General features: G+C 35.3%; 1 protein-coding gene across 1 annotated transcript in view; it reads right to left on the bottom strand.

Annotated features, from left to right (window-relative positions):
- Positions 1-1,271: 1,271 nt before the first annotated feature.
- The window catches only part of hip1rb (huntingtin interacting protein 1 related b), a 64,434-nt gene continuing 40,953 nt past the window's right edge, over positions 1,272-24,752 (bottom strand). Inside the window, exons 18-32 of the mRNA XM_052591710.1 lie at positions 23,030-23,224; positions 21,994-22,141; positions 21,811-21,897; positions 21,602-21,709; positions 20,812-20,948; positions 20,093-20,203; positions 13,521-13,579; positions 13,342-13,372; positions 13,038-13,100; positions 12,721-12,821; positions 11,781-11,886; positions 10,429-10,552; positions 10,241-10,302; positions 4,367-4,594; positions 1,272-3,487 (exon numbers count right to left, since the gene is read on the bottom strand). Coding sequence (XP_052447670.1) covers positions 3,479-3,487; positions 4,367-4,594; positions 10,241-10,302; positions 10,429-10,552; positions 11,781-11,886; positions 12,721-12,821; positions 13,038-13,100; positions 13,342-13,372; positions 13,521-13,579; positions 20,093-20,203; positions 20,812-20,948; positions 21,602-21,709; positions 21,811-21,897; positions 21,994-22,141; positions 23,030-23,224 — 1,569 coding nt within the window. The 3' untranslated portion in view covers positions 1,272-3,478. The remainder of the gene's footprint in view (positions 3,488-4,366; positions 4,595-10,240; positions 10,303-10,428; positions 10,553-11,780; positions 11,887-12,720; positions 12,822-13,037; positions 13,101-13,341; positions 13,373-13,520; positions 13,580-20,092; positions 20,204-20,811; positions 20,949-21,601; positions 21,710-21,810; positions 21,898-21,993; positions 22,142-23,029; positions 23,225-24,752) is intronic.

Genomic DNA, 24,752 nt, shown 5'->3' with positions numbered 1-24,752 from the left:
CAATCACATTCATCGATGGCAAAGTCTTGCAAACATCATGAATTCCACTGGGGCTACGGGTTGGGCTGGGGTGCCAACGTCTTCATGCTGGGTGGAGGAATCTTGTTATGCCTTAGAACAGACATGTATGAAGATGCCATGTACTTGGCCTCAATACATGATCATGCTCACTCAGTAGACTCAAAAACTACATCTGTCAAAGCAAGCAACATTTTACATCAAGAACAGCATACCCACACAGCCTACTCACATTTCACAGACTCACACATTCTCCACATTCACAACACGTACAGTACACAGATCGTCAACCCAATGTCATTTGAATTCATAAGTAATGTTATCAGTTTTGTATATATTTGTTTGATCTGACTCCTATAAAAATGTGTAAGTAAAACATGACCAGGAAGGTCCACCCCTAAACCTAACCATAGGTGATGGCTTTGCAGATTATATGAATTCATACATATTTACATCCCCCCAAAAAATGTCATGGGACTGTTTGGCTGCTTCCCAATGCAAACGCTGTCCTAAAAAGCTGTTGGCATTCACATGCCCCGATTCCTACACTCTTCAACTTTCCAATAATACTAGTTGACCATAGAATATCTAGGAAGGATTTCACTTGGAAAGATGGCAATACCCCTGGCTCTTGACGATGCACTGAGCTATAACAATGAAGCTAAACAACATTATTACGTTTTTACAACATTATTACCTTTAATCCAGTCTGGGCAATTGGTTAACAAATAAAAGTGTGCATATACTGCATCCAATCGGTCATTATGACATTACTAAACACACATGCCCACTGAAAAGTCACCAGCCGCACTCTTTAGCCAATCACTAGGGATCCGCAGACAGAGTGGCCTAAATATAAGTTACATGGTAAAGAGTGGAAGAGTGACTTGACCTTCATAAAGTGAATTATATAAAAGCTCTAATATCACTGCAATTCCAAAATCAGAGCCCAGTTTAATAAACTAATCAAAATTTAAACCAATAGCCTTGTGGTCAAGGTCCTTTTTGGATCCAACACCCAATGCTTTCTTGTCATCTCTCCACTGTCCTCTCCCATTAAAGTCATAAAAAGGCCATTAATATAACAGAAAAAGTGATTAATTTAAAAATGAAACTGAATATGGCACGATAAGATTTTCAACTGTCCAGACTGGTATATGCTTGAAAGCTGTTTTGACTGCAAAATTAAAACGGTATGTACTTTTGTACCATGTTAAACAATATGTACTTCAAAGGATTCCTCTATATCTGTCTTAAGTTAAAGTGTGACATGAAGGTAAATGCTTTATTGTTGTTAATGTTTAATTGTTGGATATCATACACAAACAAGTGTGAAAAACCTGCCAATTGCGTTCCTTTTTTTGACCACTTACATCCAACTTGCCAATATGTGCAAGTTTTGACAGTATGTGCCTGCATATTTCAGTCATATTTGGTAATTCTCTTTCATATATTTGCCCTGATATGAACCATTTTCCTAGTATCACTGTGTTTTAATTTAACGTAAAAATTATCCTTATCAACTTTGAATGGCATGGCAATAATATTATTTCACATTATATATATATATATTTATTTATTTTTATTTTTTTCAGTGGGCAGGCTCTGTTGAGCTTTTGGGCTGGAAATTGTCCATCCAATCTGGCAACACTGGCCAGCATAAGCTAACAGTTTCTTTACAAATGGAGAGTGAAGACTTGTGCACAGATCTTCATCAGAAGGACTAGCGTCCAAAAATCACAGCTTAAAAGTAACAATGGCTGATGATTTTGATGTGAAAGAATATGTTATGGAATTTTATGCACACCCCCTTCTTGTTCGAACCAGAAAAACTATTCTTAAAGGGCAAACATGGAGAGCTAGAACATAAAGATAAGATATATTGCTATCTCCGAATGCAATTTCATTACTTTTATCTTTTATTTAACTGGTAGCAGATAGCAGGGCAGGCAGCAGGTTTATTTATTCAGCTCATTCTCCCTTCAGTCTGGCTGCACACACTTTTCTTATTTTATTTACAGACTGTTCACTTGTCTTCAATAATTCCATGATAACTTTACAGTATGGGGAATTCTAAAATTTCACTAATATTTCAAATATTCCCCTATCATTATTTAAGATTTTGATTGGCTATGTACACAGATCTTCGATGCTTTCATAGCAGGGCAAATACATTTTTCCATCTCCTAGACCCATTACACATTTTCAATTACATACCCTTGACAAAAACCTTTCTGTATTTGTACATGTTTCTTGTTTAGAAATTATTTAGTATGTGTAAAGTTTTAAATTATTATGGAGACCACTGGCTGATTTACAGTATGGTACAGTAGCTGATTTCAGGTCATTGTGGGGACATTTTCAAATATTTTTACTGCACAAAGCAAGCTAGTTCCAGCCCTGGCACCGCTTCCCCTGCCTCTTCAGACAAAACATTACTGATGAATCATAAAATATAAATTATAGTACATAAATTATAAAACATTTTTTAATTTAACTACATCCATTTCAAAAAAATTTCTTTTCAAATATTTATTGATTGTTTTAATATTGATCACAAGGGAGAGTCAAACATGACTAAAATATGTTATTATTAATATATAGTTGTTGCATAAAGACACTGACACGTTTTAAGACAGAGAGACTAAAAAAGCAAAATACATTTTTGTAAGATCCTAATTTAAAGAAGAAAAAAAAAATCCCAATTAAACAGATTCTGCTTATACAGTACTTGATAGATATGCACAACATTGCAAATATTTTCCACCATGGTAATACCCTTTTGTTTATCATAAAACGGAGTACCTTTTTAATATATTTTAATTACATTTTCTAAGAATCACACACAAAATAATGTTTGTGAATGAACAGGAAAAATCCATTACAATAATGTTCACCAAGGTTCATAATTATTAACTATGGTACTATTTTAATTAATTTAATTTTTTTTTATTTTTAGGTAATAACAGTATTGTGCAAGGAACCGCACAAATTAGATTTTACTGATCAATGATCTGCCCCGTAATCATAATTTGTGTAAAAATAAATAAAACTGGTTTTACTTTTCTGTAGATACAGTACGTTTTTGGAGTTTTGCAAAAATGTAGGTGTTCCTTAAGCCTAACGTTATTTATTTTATGCCGTATAACGTACTATGTGTAATGTAATTAAAGCAAAATATCTGTAATTTAAAAATGAAATTATTTGAAATTGTACTTAAATTATGGACACCCAGTACTATAGCTCTACATCTAAGATACAATTTTAAAATTTTGTAGCCTCTAAGGCACTCTCAAATAGAAAAAAGGCAAAGGTCTTACATAGAAGATAAGGAAAAACATTTGAGTGACCAGACACAGAAAGTGGAAAAAAAAAAAGATAACAAAAAAAATATATATTAACAAGGGTTAATGATGTTTTGAGATTCAACAAGTCTTCATAAATCTTCATCCAGATGGGCTCACCTCAACTGTAAGAAAAGGACAGCTTTAGTAGATGATATATTATAAAAAAAAATGAATCACATTTTTGTTAGCACTCTTGCTTCACACTATTTCACAGCTACCTCTATGTAATGTAGTTAATACACTTTTGTTAACTAATTATAAGGTTTTGGGTATCAGAAAACTTTTCTGACAACTTTGAACCCTTACAAATCTACACACAACACTGGGCTGTTTCTAATATTGTTGGAATAACAAATGTGACTGTGTGTTGCATGTGTTATTACCTGTGTCTGCCCTGGCTATAAGTGTTGGGCAGTATCATCTCTACAGAAACCATTAGTTGGTACATATAGAAAAGAAGCAATAAAGCTTTTAAATGGTAAAACTATTTAGTGATATCAAATAAGAATACCAGCAGGGTACTGTTTACAACAAGGTTGTCAACATGTTCAAATGTCTCTGTGTGTATTAATGAGAGTGTGACAAAAAAAGAGCACGCTTTCCAGAGATATTACACTTTTGAAATTTCAGAATAAAAAATAAGCTTTATCTTTTTGGATTTTTGGGGCTCTTTTGCCAGGGTGGGCTGTGTGGCTCTTTGAATTTACTGAAATAATTTGGCTGTGATTGGAAGTGTAAAGCAAATCAACTCCTTCATTGATGAACAAATATACAGAAAATTAGAATGCCTTTAATGATTTTACAAATAGCTTTGCTTTACTGCAAAATGACTACTAAAAATAATGTTTTATTTATTTATTTATTTTTATTTCACCTATAGCTATAAAAGTCAAACCATGCCATTAGTGACATCTCCATGCAACATATGAAAACACCTCGATATGTAAACTTAAACAGATGATAAGAGACGGAAAAGTGCGAAGAAAAAAAAAAAATGTTACCGTGCTTTTGGGTGGGATGTTGGGTTTTTGTGCAAGAGCTGGTTTCTTCATTAGAGTGGGCTTAGAGGGTTTAGGAGAGGGCGGCGCAGCAGTCACAAGTGAAGAGGCTCCCATGCCATTGTCCATCTCCTCTAGAGGGACACCTGCTATATCATAGTGTTTCTTCCGGAGTTCACCCAAATGCAAACGTTCATTTTCCAACATGGATTCAAGCTCTAGAACCTTCACCTGGGAGAGGAAATAAAATCCAAGGTTAAATTATACGCATCATATCAAGTTTACCCACAGTACTACTTGGTTTCTAGTATTCATAAATGTGCCAAACTACTGCATAAAGTTTCATAGTGATTTTTAAGTTAAATTCAAGCACTTGTCCAGAACGTTCAAGCAACGTCAGCTAGTGATTCTCAAAAGCAGAATTTTTTTTTTTATTATTATAATGTGTTATTTAATGAAAAACATAAACCTCTTTTCCACCATCACTGCCAACCCCCCCGCCCCAAAAAAAGAAGGGGAATCAAAACCATGACCTTGGAATTTTTTTCCTCTTTCTTTCTTTTTTTTCCTGAGTGAAAGGACCAAGGGGTTGATCACACATTATTCTTTTTTGCTTTTAAAAAAGACGTTTGTTCAAAATTATTTATGTAAAGACGCATATCTAGCATGTTTACATAGGTTTAAAAAACGATTAAAAGACAAAAATTATACTATCTAGAGCATCTTCATCAGAACTTTGATGTCTGGACCAAAACAGACTTCTTATATCAGCGTCCCCTTGTTAATTTTATGCTTTATTCACAAATAACATCCAAAAGTTAATTTACTGGCAACTTCTCTTCCTGGTAAATTACTACCGGACACATAACCAGACAAGTTAGGTCTTTTAATATTATTGTTTAAACTTGTGCATAAGAATGACTAAAAACAAAGTAGTTGTTCAGTCTACAAATAGTTATTAATTACTTGCCCATAATCCATATAAATTTATCTTCAGAACACAAATGGTGAGATTTTCTTTTTAATTCTCTCATATTCTTTATTTATGCAATCAAAACTTTCACACATTAAAAAGTACAAAAAGAGAATGTAAAAGTAACCCATATCAACCCTTTCCAGACACCTTGGCAATTGAATCGCCATTGGTCAGACTGACATTCCTTCTCTGTCTCTCGCTGTGTGTGTGTGAGAGAAAGTGACGGCGAGTCATGCGCCTTTCACATTAGAGTTTATGTTATGTCAAATACAGATGCGCTGCGCAGCCAATTCAGATCAATTGAAAACAGAGTGAAATTCTAAAGCACTCAGAGAATTTATTTATGGAATAAACAGGCTGCTTCATCTTTTACACAACTCAAATTATGGAGCAAACTAGTATTACATAGAGTGAAAATCACATCATTAAGGAAAGTAAAAGCAATTCAACAATAGCAAGAATAGGGTACAAAAGAAAAGTTTCTCCATTGTGCGTAACCTGTAGCTTCCCTGGGTGATCTCAAATAGTTCTTTGGCTCTAATAAAGTGAGCATGTTGTTTCAGTATTGTGGGGGCTGGAGATTGGGAAATAGCAGAAGCGTCTCCTTGATATGAATAATAATCTTGAGCTGGGGCACCTTGCAGGTTGTCCTACCCAGTTATGAAAATAGTGCAGCTTAACAGCGAAGGCCCGGGGAAATGTGCATTGTCCGAGCACTTCCACAGAGTACGATATATCAAGGGCGGAATTTCTGGAGGTTTGTTTTTTGGCCTACATCCCTTCTCTTTGCCAGTGTTAACATTATTCTTTGTGCTGTGGCACACAGCATCTTTTTGCTGCTTGGTGACCAAGTCACAAGTATAGGAAGCGAACATGGTTTCACCAAGTACAACATGTTCATAGATCAACAGCCTTTCTTTCCAATAAACCAATCAAAATTTAGGGATACAATTTCAAGAAATGTCAGCTTTATAGGCCAACAATCATGAGTTAGATGCTTATACACTTGTTATTCACCTATTTTTTCTCCCTGATTTTATGAATAAATTATGGGTAGAGTTAGGTTAAGGGGTAGGGATTGGCTTAGGTCTATATATTTTTTTTTAAAGCAATGTCGATCTAGGATCAACAAAAGACATTGATCCAGGAACAAAATAATGGTCTTAATTGGCAAAATCAAAGTGGCCAAGTGTAGGATGGGCAGTTTAAGCTCACTACCCTTTTCATAACATAGATCTTCCCTGAGATAATAATCTCTTCCCTGAGAGCCGGTAATTCAGATCTAATGAAAATTGAGGTTACACTTTATTTTAAGGCGTCCTTGATACAGTGTAAATATACATTTAGGTAGTAAAAGGTTTGGGTTAGTTGCTTATAATCATGCATTTTGTATAAAAACTGTTATTACAGTAGTAAGTATGTTTAACAAGGACACTGTGAAATAAAGTGTTACCGAAATCCAAATTTGGTCCAGCTACATAAACACAGTCACTATGTTAAGATGTTATCTTAAGAATTGTAGAGGAGCTCAACTAGTTGTTATTCAAGGGGTAAATCAAACCTAGTCTTTTTAAGATATAAATTAGACCAATCTCACATGGCACTTTACCAATACAAATGTGTAATTAGTAATAAAGATTAACTATACATCTTTCCCTTTAAGCTAATCATTACAACAAATTATCAAAAGCCAGATGACTAGACATTTTCTAATGCTAAACTAAAGGCTGGACGATATGTTATGTTTTAAATGAATGTAAACCGTTGAAAGTAATCGGATGTGTATCATTATGCTGGATCTGTGTCTTAAAGTCTGGGTCTTAAAGGGACAACAGCCTATAAAATGTGCTGCTGAATGCCACTAATGTTAATCAAACAACAAAATAAATTGTATATTTCATCTACAGTACTCTAACAGTTACCGTACTGTTTTTCATCAAACATTAGCAGTAAGTCAGAATCAATAAATGGCTTCTTCTCCAGCTATTGCTGTTTGCACACCTTGCTACATGTATAGTTTAGCTCTTTCTGTGATAAATGCAGGGAAATAGTTAGGCTGACAGAGAACGTTTCAGAAGTAGAGATGCACATCAAAACTGTAATTGATGACAGTAAGAGTGTGAGGGCTGTAGATAAGGCTTTGGATGCGACTAATTCAGGGAGTCCTGTACATTGTTTGGGGTTTGTAAAGGAACTGCTAAATGAAATTTCTTTAAGCACTCATTTTTTCATTTTCAAGGACTAAAATCGGAGATCACAATATTGTTGTTATTTATATTTCAAATTCTAATAAATAAACTAATAAAAACACCACCAATCTAACCTGCACCTGCTCTTTTACTGCACTGGTCACAGTACTATGTATTTGCACTACTCATATTTTGCACAGACTGTACACTGTTCTAGCTATTACTGTAAACTGTCTAAAATTGTTACTGTACAAAGCACAGTAAACTTTATATAGAAATATTGCACTACTGTTATTTTGCATAGAATACATTGTTTAACAATACTTTTGCACATTCATCGAACTGTATTACCACTGTTCTCACGTTTCTGTTGTTCATAATGTACATATAATCCCTACATTGCATTCCTATTTATATTCTGTATATAATCTGCTCAGTACTGTATATAGCAACTCCACTGTACATTCTTTATATCATAGATTCACTTACTTTGCACTTTTATGTATACAAAACAATATTTTCTTGCACTTCCGGTTAGATGCTAACTGCATTGTCATTAAGCTGAGTACAAGTACAGAGCTAATGAAATGAAGTTGAATCTAATCTAATAAATCTAAATGGTACAAATAAAGTGCAGCACATACAAAGAATGCAACTTGAAAATAAACTAATGGCAAAGTTACCGCTTTCTTTATTCAAAGTGATTTTTTTTAAAAATTAATATATGATTGACCTGAAGAGTAAAAGCTTCATCATACACATGGAAAACAATGAGCCATCATGCTCGTAGACACTAGGTGTGTGACAATACACTTTCCTGTAAACTGGCTGTTATTAAGCCTCTCATCAAAAAACACAACTAGACCCCGAAAAACTAGTTAATTACAGACCGATTTTAAATCTTCCTTTTCTGTCTAAGATACTAAAAAAGATAGTATCCTCACAATTATATTCCTTCTTAGAGAAAAATGGTATCTGTGAGGATATCCAGTCAGGATTTAGACCATATCATAGTACTGAGACTGCTCTCCTTAGAGTTAAAAATGACCTGCTCTTATCATCTGATTATGGTTGTATCTCTCTATTAGTGCTATTGGATCGGAGTGCTCCGTTTGATACTACGGACCACAACATTCTCTTTAATAGACTAGAAAACTTTCTGGCTTTAATGGAAGTGCATTACCGTGGTTCAAATCATATTTATCTGACTGCCATCAATTCATTGCAGTAAATTAAGAGGCATCATATCGATCACAAGTGCAGTATGGAGAACCTCAAGGCTCATTACTAGGGCCGTTACTTTTCACACTTTACATGTTACCATTGGGAGATATCATCAGGAAGCACAGTGTTAGCTTTCACTGTTATTATGATAATACTCAGCTCTACATTTCTTCACAGCCCGGAGAAACATACTAATTTGAAAAATTAACATAATGCATAGTTGATATAAAAACCTAGATGGAGTAATTTCTTACTGCTAAATTCTGAGTAAAAAAAAAGAGGTGTTAAGTATAGGACCTAAAAACTCTGCATGTATTAACTTAGAATACTATCTAAGACTTGATGGCTGCTTTGTCAATTCTACGTCATCATATAGGCACCTAGGTGTGCTACTTGATAGAAATATTTCCTTTGAAAGACACATTTCTAACATTTGTAAAATTGCATTTTTCCATCTCAAAAATCTGTCTAAATTACAACCTATGCTCTCAATGTCAAATGTAGAAATGTTAATTCATGTGTTCATGACGTCAACTTTAGATTGTTGTAATGCTTTACTGGGTGGTTGTTCTCCACACTTAATAAACAAACTCCAGCTATACCAAAATGCAGCAATTAGAATTCTTACAAGAATCAATAAGTATGATGACATTAGCCCGGTTCTATCAACATTGTCATTGGTTCCCTATTAAACATCATATAAGATTTTAAAATCTTGAGTGGTTTAGCACCTCAGTATTTTAATAAGCTCTTCTTGCATTACAGTCCTCGATGTCCTCTGCGTCCTCAAAACTCTGTTAATTTGATAATACTTAGAAATTTTAAATCAACGGCGGGCGGCAGATCCTTTTCCTATTTAGCGCCAAAACTCTGGAATAACTTAACATTGTTTGGAAGGCAGACACACTCTTGCAGTTTAAATCTAGATTAAAGACCCATCTCTTTAACCTGGCATACACATAACATACTAATATGCTTTTAATATCCGAATCCGTTAGGTAAACTGGAACCGGAAACACTTCACATAACACCCTATGTACTTGCTACATCATTAGAAGAATGGCACATATGCTAATATGTGTCTGTTTCTCTCTTGTTCCGAGGTCACTGTGGCCACCAGATCCAGTCCAAAGATTTTTTTTTTTTATAAACTAGGTAAATTAAAAATACAGTGGTTTAATTGAAACCTTTTTTCTACTAATCTGTTTAAGGTTATAAAATGTTTTCAATATTGATACCTAATTATATGAAACATTAAATAAGTAATAATTTTTTTTTTTAGCAATATCGTCTTAGAGCAAACGCTCTGTCAGTTTAAATCTAGACTAAAGGCCCATCTTTTATATCAAGCATACACATGACTCAGTTGATTAGTTCCCCAAATCCCCCCCAAAAAAGTGTCAAGTTATTTGTGCATACACTTAAAATTATCTATTTCATTATGCATGTGACAAAAAAGAAAAAAAAAAGAAAAACAAATAAACAAACCTGTGACTCCATTTCTTCTTTTCGGAGCTTAATTAGAGACATGCCAGAGAAGTCCATGGTGCCTTGATAGCAAAAAAATAATAATAAAAAAAAGGTTATCTTCTGAATAAATAGCATCAATATAAATTTCTTATTGAAGATAAACACGAGGAAGCATGACCCGAAAGCCCCCGTCTCATCACACTGACCCTTATCCTCGATCTGGCCCTGCCCGGTCTTGGTGGAAGCCACCACGTTAGCAGCCATCTCATTAACATGGCGCGAGGCATGCTGAAGAACGCCAAGCTTCTTACTGCCACGGTCAGCTTTCACCTGTAATTGGAAAGGGGAAGATGTAAGGCAGTGCTTTATAACATTTAAATAATAATAAAGTTTGATTAAAGTAAATAAATTAAAACACAGTACAGAGATAAAACAAAGCAAATATTACAAAAGATTACATGAAACAGATTGCAGGGCTCCAGACTGCAACACAATTGTCACATTTTGTGATGCATTTAATGGTTAGGACAATGCAGTATAGATCATTATGGACCATTTGTACATATCCTGATGTGAAATGCGAACATTTATAACCTATATATGTTTATATATGTTTATAAATGAACATTTGGAATGTGTTCCAATTTGGGGGGAAAATAACTATTTCATTAATAGAACTATGCACAAGAAGAAAAAATTGTCGAGAGATTCATTTTGTATGTGTGCATGTTTTCAAGACCCTCTGTTGTTATTTATAATATTATTATTATTTTAGGATAAAGTACAGACTAAAACACTTTTCTTTATAATCTATAAATATATATATAAATAAATAAATAAATATATATATATATATATATATATATATATATACACAAATATTTTACCTGACCCTATACTAGGAATGTAACAGTAAAACAAACAAACAAACAAAACTCACTCACTCACTCTGTCTACAATTATAAAAATTATGACATTGAAAGTACGACAGAACAAATATGGAATTATGTAGTCAACAAAAATTTGTTAAACAACCCAGAATATGTTTTATGTTTTTGATTATCTTTACTCTCTACACAACTGAGTGTTTCTTGCCATATTACAGTAGTTGTAAGAGCACTAATAGGGCTGTTGACTCTGTACCCACTCTATTTTCGGCACTAGAGAACTGATGGTCTAAAGCACATTAAGAAGGCAAAAGTTTTCACAAATTCACTCTTGACAAGCCACACATGTGAACTGAAGACCATTCCAGATGACTACCTTGTGAATCCGAAGAGAATGCCATGAATGTGCAAAGCTGTCATCAAAGCTAAATGTTGCTACTTTGAACAATTTAAAATATGAAACAAAGATCACACTTTGTTTTAGGATCAAATTCTTGCTATTAATTAACTATTAACGATTAATTTTGCCTCACTCCTAAACACTGCTTTGTAAGGGGTAGTTGCTAAGTTTAGGTATTGGTTAGGATTAAGGTTATAGAATATGGTCATGCAGAATAAATGAATGCAGTCTAGTGCAGTCAGGTATCTGTATTTTGATATAGAAGTAAAACCTTAGAGGCTGCAACAAGCTGTGCAGTGCTAGCAGCAATCTCGTGAGAGCAGACGATCAACTCCTCATACTTCCCAGTGTGCAACACCACTTTATCAGCAGAATCACTGTTACAAAGGGAAAGCATAAATTCATTAATAACAACAAAAACTACAATGCACTCCCTCAAGTTGATATGCAAATTTTGCACTCAATCACAAATGTATTTGAAATAGGGTTTGAAAATACAAATAAATGTTTTTGAAATCTTTTTTGTTGTTGTTTTTGACCCAGATAAGACCATTCTAATTGAAGTTTATGATTATTTCACAGTTATACCATAAAAAATTTGATGCCACAGCACAAACTACTAGACTAACTAAAAAGTAAATAAATTAAAAGCAATAACATTTTTTTTGTTCACATTTTCTTTACTTGAATTGTTGAAAAATTGCTTGAAATGTTTAAATTGGCAAAACTTAAAACATACGAAAATTAAAACATTTGTCACAACACACAACTGGAATGATGCGTCCCTGAAAGGATGTTTCTACTCTGGTGGCTGAAACATCTGCCCAATAGAGAATGGTTGCTGGTTAGCAAGAAATAAAATTGGTAGTGTTCCTGCTATAGTAGCACTTTGCAACTGTTAATTGTGATAACTACAAAACTTGCAAAAACACTTTTTATTTTATTTTATTTGGTTTTAGCACAGTGGCCGTCTATGGGTCACAGCATACAACAAATAAACGGTTGTTTATTAAAACTTTAGTTCAAGATGGTCTTGGCTCTTTGAAACAAAAAAAAGTATTTCTAAAGCAGATTACAAATAACATTCTTGAACATTTTTATTATATTTTTAACTTTTTTTTAGAAGTTCAAAATCATGGAAAGTTCCACTTAACAAATTTTACACCACTCAAGGCAGAAAGACACTGGTAAACAGTAGCAAAGATACATACACCATCTGTGTCGCACCCCATCCTACAGCTTTGGATGCAGAAATAAGACCCTCTGTCCAGCGAGAGTTACGAGCATAAAACTCTCTCACTGAAGCTGCACCCTTGAAAGATAAACACAAGCAAAGCATGTTAAGGTATCACTTAGTTAACGTTACTCAATTCAAATAAAACTATGTAGATTTGTATTTAGAAATTTAGAAAAATGCATATTAGAAACAGACTAATACACATTCAAACTGACTTTAAAAGTACAAATTAAGGTTACTAAGGATAACAAAGATAAAACAAGGATAATAATAGTAATTTTAACAATTTACCCTTCCACTCTCCACAATCTCCTTCTGCAGGTCTGTGGATGCCAACACCAAAAGACGAATGGCCTGCAGGATATTAACAATCATTTATATATATTTCATATATTACGCAGTACTCAAGGTAATTGCAATGTAACAAAGACAAATAAAGCTGCAAAGGTTTAAAATAAAATATAGCCTAACACAGATAAAGTATTTTTTAAATATATATTCACTAAATAAACATACCAATGAAGTAAACAGAGTACCAAATGTTAAATTCAGTCATCTATAATTACATTAATTGCCTCTGAAGTTTTAATCTTACCTTCATAAGGTCAGTGCAGCTATTTAGGATTCTTGAAGAAAAGATATTAGAAGACAAAATGCATATGAATGAAAGCAGGAATGTATTCTGAATATTAAATGAGTGACAATTTAAAATTAACAATTGTTTTGTTTTTGTTTTTTTAAATCAACTGGTTACTGGCCTACAAAAACACTGACCTCTCATTGACCTCCAGTTTCACTCCTGTTGTGTCCTTCCTGGTCTGATTCATCATTTCCTGTAGAGTCAAACAATTAAAACCAAGATCAAAACAATAGCAAAAGCAAAGATATTTATTATGAAGGAAAAAAATAATTCCATGATTTTTACTGGACTTTAATGATTCTAGCATTTTCTATGATATTTCCAAGTCCTGAAAATCTTTTTTTCTTTCTTTCTTTCTACTGAGTGTTTCATGACATTTAATTTTTTTTTAAGCGTTCAAGTTCAAGCGTGTGCTAAATAAGAATGTAAATCGTTTATCAGTCCAAAACCAATTGTAATGTTTGTCAAAATAATGATAACGGAGTATAATATAGTTTTGTAATAAAGTCTAATTTAACCTTGTTTTGCAAATCCAGATAGTTTAAAACTCACAGTGCTAGTGGACAATTGTTAAACATTGTTTAATCATAACAGTTTGGGAAGGTATCTTGTAGGATTAATTAGGTCCGGTCCATCATAGAGGGAATTTTAAGTCCAAGTTCAATTCAAGGCACACTAAAGTCACAAAAAACGTCTTGGTTACGTATGTAACTCTCGTTCACTGAAGGAGGGAACAGAGACTTCCCATCAGTGATGACAAATTGGGATATCACTAGAGAGACCAATCCACATTATTGCATGGCAGCTTGCACGGCAGCTCAGTGGTGGTACAGCAATTGTGGTGACGGGACATGATGTGTCCATTCCCTCTTTCAGGGAGAAGGGATTACATATCTGCTGAAGGAAGTGGCTCTTTCGTGTCCTTTGCCAGTAGGAATGCGATTTCTGCACCCAAGACTGCCTTGCCTGAAGTGAACCAGATGCCTCTGAACTTGGGGAATGCTGAAGCAAACTTAATCGTGTAGCAGAGTCTGATAGTCCGCAGTAGCCACCGAGACATACTAAGGAGCGCTAACCAGGTTCTGAGAGACAGTGCCAGAGGATTCTCAAAGGATTCTCCACCCCCGGACTTCCTCTGGGGGTGGTGCAGCCCGTCTAAGGGCCTCTTGCACTTGCACTTACCGCCAGGTTTGGCGGGGGCCTGGCTGGGCTGGCGGACCTGCCTATGACCGGCTCCACGACGCTGCATGGTGGAAGGCTGCTGCTGCATGGGAAAGGGTCAGCCGCATGGGTGCACCCACAGCGAAGAGCAGGCTGAGGGGCTGCAGCTGAGATGGAAGCAGCAGGTTTCCTCCGGTGCAGGATGTGTTTAATCGCTTCTGTCTGCTTCTGTGCCGCTGAGAACTGCTGGGCAAAATTCTCAACAGTGTCTGAGTCTGAGTGGTCTGAGACACCGGAGCATTCAGGCACTGAACCTCATCATGCTCCTTTATGTCGGCCAGACACAGCCAGATATGGCGCAACTGGACCACTAAAGTGGACATCACACGACCAAGGGACTGTGTGGTCACCGTAGTAGCTCGAAATGTGAGGTCTGTCACAGCACGCAGTTTCATGTAGAACTGGCAGGTCATGACAACCATCGTCCACAAGCTCTGTAAACACTGCCAGTTAACCCTTTGGTATATACGCGTAATGAGGCATCTTCTCCTGATAACTCCGAAAAGAACTTGAATTGCACTTTCAGTTTTGATCGTACAGATAAGAGCAATACATCCATCGAATTTGTAAAGGGTCTACTTTTTTGTATACAGACATAATAACAAAACTTTGTACATTTATAAAATAAAGATAACAAACAAGGTGTGTTTTCTGGAGCCTTTGTCTGCGATCATTTACAAACGCGTCATTAAAATGAACTGTAACTCAGTGAATACTCAACTAAGAGACATGAGGTATATATCTATAGAAAGCTTGACATGTCTACCATATTTTATGACTATAAATCGCACTTAAGTATAAGTCACATCAGTCAAAAAAAAAAAAAAAAACGTCATGAGGAAAAAAAAACCTATATAAGTCGCACTGGACTATAAGTCACATTTATTTAGAACCAAGAACCGAGAGAAAACATTAGCGTCTACAGCCGCAAGAGGGCGCTCCATGTTTTCAGTGTAGGTTACAGGTAATGTTTTCTCTTGGTTCATTTCTCTCGGTTCATGTCAAATTAATTTAGATAAATAAGTCGCACCTGACTATAAGTCGCAGGACCAGCCAAACTATGAAAAACGTATAGTCCAGAAAATACGGTTCTTTTTAACTAAGCAAGTGCTGCCGAAAACAAACATTCTGTGATAAAGTAATCCATATGAAAACAACGCGATGTCCGTTTTCCATGTCTCCATTCATTATATCTAATTATATTATAGATGAACGAGCTATTCAGATTATGTTTCACTGAAGCGTGCGGCTTGAATACGCCCATACAACAACGCAGTGAGACTGTTCAAGTTTTTTTTCTTTTACTCTTTGCTTCGCGATGAGAGGAATAAGACATAAATCACCCCAAAAAGATGTGATGTAGATTACCTCAGGATTTTAGATTTGGATTTCCTCAGAAAAAAAGAATGAAGTGCTTTATTCAGCAGAGATCATAAACATGAGTAAGTCTTTTATTTATCTATTTACTTGTACTAGTTTTCACATAACGTGTAAACGTTACTAGTTAGACTTTTGTTTTAGTTAAACTATAATTCCTGACTAATTCTTGTACAATCAACTGAAACATTATGAAGTTTCAATAACAATATACACCACTACTGTAGGTAAGGAATGTACTGTATATTGTCATTCCTTACCTACTTATTTGTATTTCTTATTCTTTTATTGTGTTTATTGTTCTGTCGCTGTCATTCTGTTGCACTGCGGAGCTCCTGTCACGAAAACCAATTCCTTGTATGTATAAACATACCTGGCAATAAAGCTCGTTCTGATTCTGATGCTATACCAATCAAAAGCTTGATTTAAATAATATAAATGTAACAAATAGATGTAACTGTAACAAATGTAATAAACAATGGGGTTCTTTCAATTTATCCCAAAAAAAACCTGAAAAAAATATTCTCAGCTCTTTTCAACAGCTTCAACACAGCTTTGAAAGTCAGCTTTGATTGTTCCTAATAAACTGTTTAACTGCACTCGCAAGTGGATAGATAAACTGCAGTGCTTTACAACCATAGGACAGGAAGAGCTAAATAAACTTATCACTGTATCTAAACCAACAACATGTTTATTAGATCCTGTACCCACTAAATTACTGAAAGAGCTGTTACCTGTAGCCGAAGAACCGCTTATCAATATCATAAACTCGTCGTTATCTTTAGGACACGTCCCAAAACCATTCAAGCTGGCGGTTATCAAGCCTCTTATTAAGAAACCAAAACTAGATCCTAGTGTACTGGCAAATTATAGGCTTATTTCAAATCTTCCATTTATGTCTAAAATTTTAGAAAAAGTTGTGTCTGCTCAATTGAGCACCTTCCTGAATAAAAATGATCTGTATGAAGAATTTCAGTCAGGTTTTAGGCCCCACCATAGCACAGAAACTGCACTTGTTAAAATTACAAATGACCTGCTCCTTGCGTCAGACCAAGGCTGCATCTCATTTCTAGTCTTACTTGATCTTAGTGCTGCGTTCGACAACATAGATCATGACATACTCATAGATCGATTACAAAACTATACAGGTATTCAAGGGCAGGCTCTAAGATGGTTTAGATCCTACCTGTCTGATCGCTACCATTTTGTTTACTTAAATGGGGAGTCATCTCATTTATCATCAGTAAAATATGGAGTGCCACAAGGATCCGTCCTAGGTCCCCTTCTATTTTCAATATACATGTTGCCCCTTGGTAATATTATTAGAAAATACAGAATTAGCTTCCACTGTTATGCTGATGATACTCAGCTATATATCTCAACGAGACCAGATGAAACTTCCCAATTATCTAAGCTAACAGAGTGTGTTAAAAATGTAAAAGATTGGATGACAAATAATTTTCTCCAATTAAATTTGGATAAGACAGAGATACTAATTATTGGACCAAAAAACACTACACAGAATCTTGTAGATTACAATCTGCAACTAGACGGATGTACTGTTACTTCCTCTACAGTCAGAAATCTGGGTGTTATATTAGACAGCAATTTGTCTTTGGAAAATCATATTTCCAATGTTACAAAAACTGCATTCTTCCATCTTAGAAACATTGCCAAGCTACGAAACATGTTATCTGTTTCTGATGCAGAAAAGCTAGTTCATGCATTCATGACCTCTAGACTGGACTATTGTAATGCACTTCTAGGTGGTTGTCCTGCTTCGTCAATAAACAAGCTACAGGTGGTCCAAAATGCAGCAGCTAGAGTCCTTACGAGGTCAAGAAAATATGATCATATTACCCCAATTTTACGGTCTCTGCACTGGCTACCTATTAAGTTCCGTATCAGTTACAAGTTATCATTACTTACCTATAAGGCCCTAAATGGTTTAGCTCCAGCGTACCTAACTAGCCTTCTACCACGTTACAACCCATCACGCACCCTAAGGTCACAAAACGCTGGACTTTTGGTCGTTCCTAGGATAGCAAAGTCCACTAAAGGAGGTAGAGCTTTCTCACATTTGGCTCCCAAACTCTGGAATAGCCTTCCTGATAATGTTCGGGGTTCAGACACACTCTCTCTGTTTAAATCTAGATTAAAAACACATCTCTTTCGCCAAGCATTCGAATAATGTATCTTAAATTGTGAGTGTAGTTGCATCTGATCAAAGGTGCATTTTTATTCATTAGCTTGGGTTAAACTAATTTTACTTTGTTGGATCAGCAGCTATGCTAATGATGTCTCTATTTTGTTTCTATGTTTCGCCACGGGATTTACATCCGGTGGTAACTAGGATTTACACAAGCTCCAGTCTGGATCCAGAACACCTGAGAAGAGATGATGCTGACCCTCAGAGGACCTCAGATGATGCTAACCCTGAATCAACAAACAGAACTGACAATTATTGCTAAATGTGTGACTGAACCATATAATAACTTAATAATATTGATAGTTCATCGTCTAGCTGACTACGTCTTGTATTATTATTATTTTTATTTTTTCTAAAATCCTGTCAAATGTGCACAAACTACTAGCTACTACTAAATATTGTAGAAACATAATTTTCTGTAAAGTTGCATTGTAACGATTTGTTTTGTAAAAAGCGCTATACAAATAAACTTGAATAGAATTGAATACTAAATTATGTTGTGAGATAATTAAATATATTCCAAATAAACTACAAACATAAAATATATACATTTATTTTGTCCTATCATTCTATTTTTAATGTAACTCTTCCTTCTCAGTCACAAACCTGACTGAATGCCTCATTATACAGCTCATTATGTGGGCCTTTGTTTTCTCAGGTGTAAATCACAATGATATTCATGATTGTTGACGCCTACTCACATATGACTTTTACCAACAAAAAGTGTCTTAGAAAATTAGAAAGAGTCAGCAAGATGATTTTCACAATTTAGAAAGAAAGATTCTAGGCTACAAGCTCCAGTTCTCAAAAGTCCCGGGAAGCAATCTTCTTAACATTTTTAGTTTTTCACTAACCACGCATAAAACATGTTTTTCTCAAAAAACACAATCTTGAACATACATGCTGCTCACATATTATTATAGCCCAGTTTGTGCTGATTACAGTGAGATTAGACTTTAGCCATTTAGATGTTTAAAAGCAACTGAAAAAAAAATCACAAATGTCAGGGTATGACAAAACTTCTCCAGGCCCCAAAAATACCCCTAGACCTCAGAGGGTTAAGCCTGAATAATACAGGCCCATGAGGGGAGACACAGATCACCTCGCAGAGTGGCAGCGGCTATAGAACACTGTTGCATGGCTCAAAGCTAATAAATGGTAGTACGTTTACAGCCTACAAAAATTGCTAATGTCTAAACGTTGCCGTCTTCTCCTACTACCTCTTATTCCAGTATATCCAAATTTTTTGGTACTGCAGTTGCAAATTTTGTGCAACTTGACCTTACTTTAATTGTTACAGTGGTTTGAGGAATAAAAACTATTACTTTCATGCGTCCCCCCCTACATACAGAATTGTTTTGAGCATCTGTATCCAGCAGTTGCTAAAATAATAGGTAATGGTGTTGTTCCAGCTGCAGTAAAAATGACTGCTGTTACCCCTGTAATTAAGAATCGAAACTTAGACTTGGGTCATTTAAAAAGCTCCCGACCTATTTCCAATCTGGCATCCCTCCGGACTAATATATAATTTTATGATTTAATGAACAAGTAAATTTTAAATTAATTTTTTTTTTAATTTAGTTTTACAGCAGTAAATTGATAACTATTACCAAAAGCGATTTCATTCTTAACATGAACTTAGAAGAAAATAATGGAATATAAGACTTAATTGAACTTAAGCTTGGCCTTAAGAGACTTGACAAATTTAATCAGTGACAAAATACTTGAAACTTCACTGAGACTGTACGGCAGTGATTTGAGAATATGTCTATGCTTTGAAGTTTCAATTTAATATAAAAGCTGCACAATATGCTTCAATAAAAAGTTGTCATAATACAGGAAGGTTTTACCAGCTGCTTTTCTGTGTCTAATAAAGCACTTTGTACCCTTTATACTCACATCAATTCTCCTGACAGCCTCCTCAATAGCAGCAGAGGTAGCAGCCATTTCTTTATCCACCACGTCACCCAGCTCATCCTTACCAACATCTAACCCTTTTGGCCTCAGATCCTGCACAAGAAAACAAAATAAATAAATAATCCCAGACAGAGAGGGGGAGAAGAGAGTGAGAGAGAAAGAGAAAGAGAGAGAGAGAGAGAGAGAGAGAGAGAAACCCAGAATAATTGGAGTAAAATAATATGTAAATGTTATGAATAATCAAATATGTATATGTACCTATTTTCTGGACTATAAGTCGCACTTTTTTTTATAGTTTGGCTGGTCCTGCAATTTATTTATCAAAATTAATTTGAGATGAACCGAGAGAAATGAACCACGGCTGTGGACGGTAATGTTTTCTCTTGTTCCTTGGTTCTAAATAAATGCGACTTACAGTCCAGTGCGACTTATATATGTTTTTTTTTCCTCGTCATGACGTATTTTTGGACTGATGCTACTTATACTCAGATGCGACTTATAGTCCAAAAAATACGGTATATAAAGTATGTATCTATGTATAAAGTATTAATACAGTATGTATATAAAGTCCTGGATATTGGGTTGGTTGTTATGGCTAAAAGCAAAAAAAAAAAAGTAAAAAAAAAAAAAAAAGCAAAACAGCAACCTACATAGTAGACCGCAAGTTTTGGAATTGAGCTTGTGCATCTCCTTGCACCTACCTGTCCTATTCTAAGAATCTTCTGCACTGCTGCTTGAATCGAGGTAGGATCAGCCCCCTTTAGAGATGCTTTTGATTTAAGATTCCTAAGATACTGCAGGCTCTGGGTGGCACAAGTTTTACAGTGCTCCGTCAAACCTATTGAGAAAGAAATGCATATAAACATGCTGATACAAATACAAAAATATACTCCTTAGGTAGTTCTATAAGAGGGAATTTCATGAAAATATGTTCAGGTTCACATTTCACCCTGAAAAAAAAATAACCACCAACACTCATCATAAAGAAAATAAAGCTCGTCAGACCTGTGGCAAAATACAACAGGATACATCCAACATGATTCAGTACATCTCAGTGCCTTACAGAAACATAATTAAATCCATATTGTGCAGTACATTATATGAATAAGCATGTAAATGAATTATAATATTGATACAAAGACCAGAAATATCAATGTAATACTTGGTTAGGTATGGTTACCCTCATTTCCTGATGAATATTAATTAATACATTTTATAGTAGATAATTTTACCATTAAGAGGAACATTAGTTCCTCTTATCATTATAAACAATATATCATTTTAAACAATATTTTAATTAATATGAATTATATTTATTTATAAAATAAAATGTTAAAATAATTATTTAGATTTTGGAGTGAAATGTCACCTGAATATGTTAATGTTTTTTGTGAGATTCATCCTGAATATAATCTGCATATAACAAAACACTATCCACAATCTATGGCAACAGAGCTGTGGGTTTGTGCAGATGTAAGTGTGTGCTCTTACGGTCAGCGTCGTCAGTATGAGCCATGTGTGCCGTCGCACTTCCACTGATTATTGTGTCAGCAGTAAGATGTGAAAACTTAGTAAGAGCCCTAACGAGACTCCCAGCATCTGAACCAAAAACAAAGGAAACAAGAAATCACATACAAGCATAAAAAGAACATGCACACAAACAAAATGCTGAAGGAGAGATGGAGAAAGAGACAACATACCCCTCATTTTCTTCACATACTCAGAGTGGCCCACTTGCAGCTTATCAATGGAGTTGAGCGTAGCCTCTGCTCGGCTAATAAGGTAATCTAGAGACAGTCAAGTTGAGAATATTTAACTAAAATCATGCAGATCATCCACAAAGTCAATAATTGTTGAAGTTTTATTTTGATGGGGGGCACTACCTGGGGAGCTGGAGGAGCTGATGTGCAGGGGGTCATCTAGTGTAGCAACAGCATCCTGAATGATGTTCTCAGCCTCAGTGACTGTTGCCTGCAGCAGTGCAAACTGCTCATCCAGCAACTTCTGCTGCAGCTGCTCTTCGTGAGTTAACTACAAACACATCGTGAACAAAGCTACTTGATCACAGTGCTGGTATATGGGTATAAAGCTACAGTGGTCCCAAAATAGGGATGTCACAATAATACTGCAATATATCACATCCTTTAGCAAAGGCTACAACCATAATTGTATCTAAACTAAAATTAATTACTAAAAATTTGACAGACAGACTTGACAGATTCAGTGTGGCATGCCAAGTTGATCGATATGCAGTTTTCCCATATCGCTCGTTTTTGGTGTCACTATTTTGAATTTTGCAGAAAAATATTATCTATGAATGCACTGATGTTCGTAAATGAAACTTACATTGCCACTCAGTGACAATAGAATACAACAAAACATGAAATTGGCTCTGAAACTAAAGAACCACTGGTCCGATTGACTGACTCATGCAGTGTTTTTGTCTGATTTGCTATAATAGTCCATGATGAGAGTTGTGTACCTTTAGAAACATGGCCGCCATTCTGAAATTGTATGTCTGAAATGCTTTGGCATATTCAATGAGGAACTCTAAGTTTCAGGACAGCCACCATATGGTCAAAAAAGCATGGGCAGAATAAACTGCTGTTGTTTGATTTGTCAATTAAGAATTGTTAAATAAAGAATCAACATTGGGACATTTTTTTTCATCACTATTCGACAAGTAGATAAATAGATGTGGTTGCCATAGTATTATAGGTGGTTGCTATGAGGATGTGCAATGCTAGGATGTTTTGAGTTGGCAGTCACTGGTCAGTGTTCAGCTCTATAAAATATAATGACTTGGATAATTGATTTATTTTAAAAACAAAGTTACAAACAAGTAAATTTGTAACATTACAATCAATCTACGGCTTCATTAGTATAATACAAAAGACAAAAAATTTGATCCGTCCATACCTTCTCTCTGAGTTTGCCTTGTAATTCTCCCAGCTCCTTGATGGTTCGGTCACGTTCCTGCTGTAAAGAATACTCTTTCAGCTGAGCTTCCTTCATCAGGGAGGAGAGATCGACATCTTTCTTACTTATAAACTGTGTTAGCTTATCCTTTTCTGCCTTAAGTGCAGCCACAGAGCTGTTCAGCTGCTCTCCTGCCTAAAGGAAATAAACCAAATAAAAAATATATAAATTTTAGAAATATTTTTACAGCATGGATATACACATACATATACATATACACACACACACACCTGCATAAATATTGCATTTTTAGAAAAAATACATACAACTGCGGCATCTGCAGGCAAAATTGATAGAACTTTAAGAAGAACACTATGCAAACATACTAGTTTGAAACTCATTTGAAACTGCTTAAGGAAGGAAGATAAACAGGCATTCGTTTCCTTTTTTCTTTTTTGATGTTTCATTTTTACCTGAGATCTAACCTGTTGAGACAGTCATACACGAATGTGGAATTTCATATGTTGGACTTACAAGGTTTTTTTTTTTTGTTTTTTTTATGAAATAAGTGTAATAAGTATGCTATTTTGCTTTAGAATGTACTGAAGTATACGTTTCTCCTACAAATAAATAAATTAATTAAATTCCAAGTACAGATACTTGAAAAATGTACTTAAGCACAGTATCAAAGTAAAAAAAAAAAAGTTTGTTACGGTCCACCACTGAGGCCTATAAATTCCCAATGCTTTTAAAAGGCCAACATAAGATCCCACATACACCTTGAACTCTTGACGAATGCCAGCACTGAACCAACATAGTCATTTCTCTACGTCATGATGTAAATACCCACCACTTTAAAATCATAGAGCCTTCAATGAGAGAGGGCTTTATCTCAGTTATTTGAAATGAAAGACAAGAATCAATCAAGGATCTCTATATTCAAAAGGCAAGACCCAAAGCTTTCACACTTCCAGCTGGGGATGCCACAAGCGGTGCCAAGCTTGGATAAGAGATATTTTTGGCAGCAGTGAAAATCACTCTGGATCCAGGCACTCTTTGTTGTCACTGTCTGTTATCAGCCACTGAGGTCCTACTACTTTTACAATGTTTAAAAACAAATTTTATAGTGAATCCCACATAGACCTCCGAGATTTTTTTTTTTAACCCCCCCACCAAGCAGTCAGTAAAATTATGTGTTTGTGGGCGGGGTCATGTTGTTCGCTGCCGTCGAACATGGGAAATATGCAAACACCGTAAGAGAAGTGGGATTCGAATTACTAATGACTCATTTAGGCTGTAGAGAGTAGACCCCGAAGCCGCCGCCAGGCGCCGCGATTTGCGCCATTTAGAATTTCAGCTGCCGCCAGCCAATAATTTCCTAAGGCAAATTGAGCCGCCATCTGATAAAGTTTGGCTGAGCCGGCTAGAATTATTTGCATCAAATAATAATTCTATCACGTAGAGATATACACACACGAAATATATAAACAATACACAAGATCTATTTTCCCCACTGGTTTCATAACAGCACAGTCTTGTGCTCGTTGCTACGATACACAGACTCACAGTGAATCGAAGACCAATTAAAATTGCTCGTTTTCCGTACAGAAGAAGCCATGAATTTTTTCTCGCACTGAGGTGAAATGGCGGAAAGAAGCAAGCAAGGTAATTTTGATCTCACTTCTCACATACTTTCCTAATTCCTACTTTTTTTTTTAACTTA

Source organism: Carassius gibelio, chromosome A5 (genome assembly GCF_023724105.1).
Source record: "Carassius gibelio isolate Cgi1373 ecotype wild population from Czech Republic chromosome A5, carGib1.2-hapl.c, whole genome shotgun sequence".
NCBI lineage: Eukaryota > Metazoa > Chordata > Actinopteri > Cypriniformes > Cyprinidae > Carassius > Carassius gibelio.
This window is presented reverse-complemented; position numbering and strand designations above follow the sequence as displayed.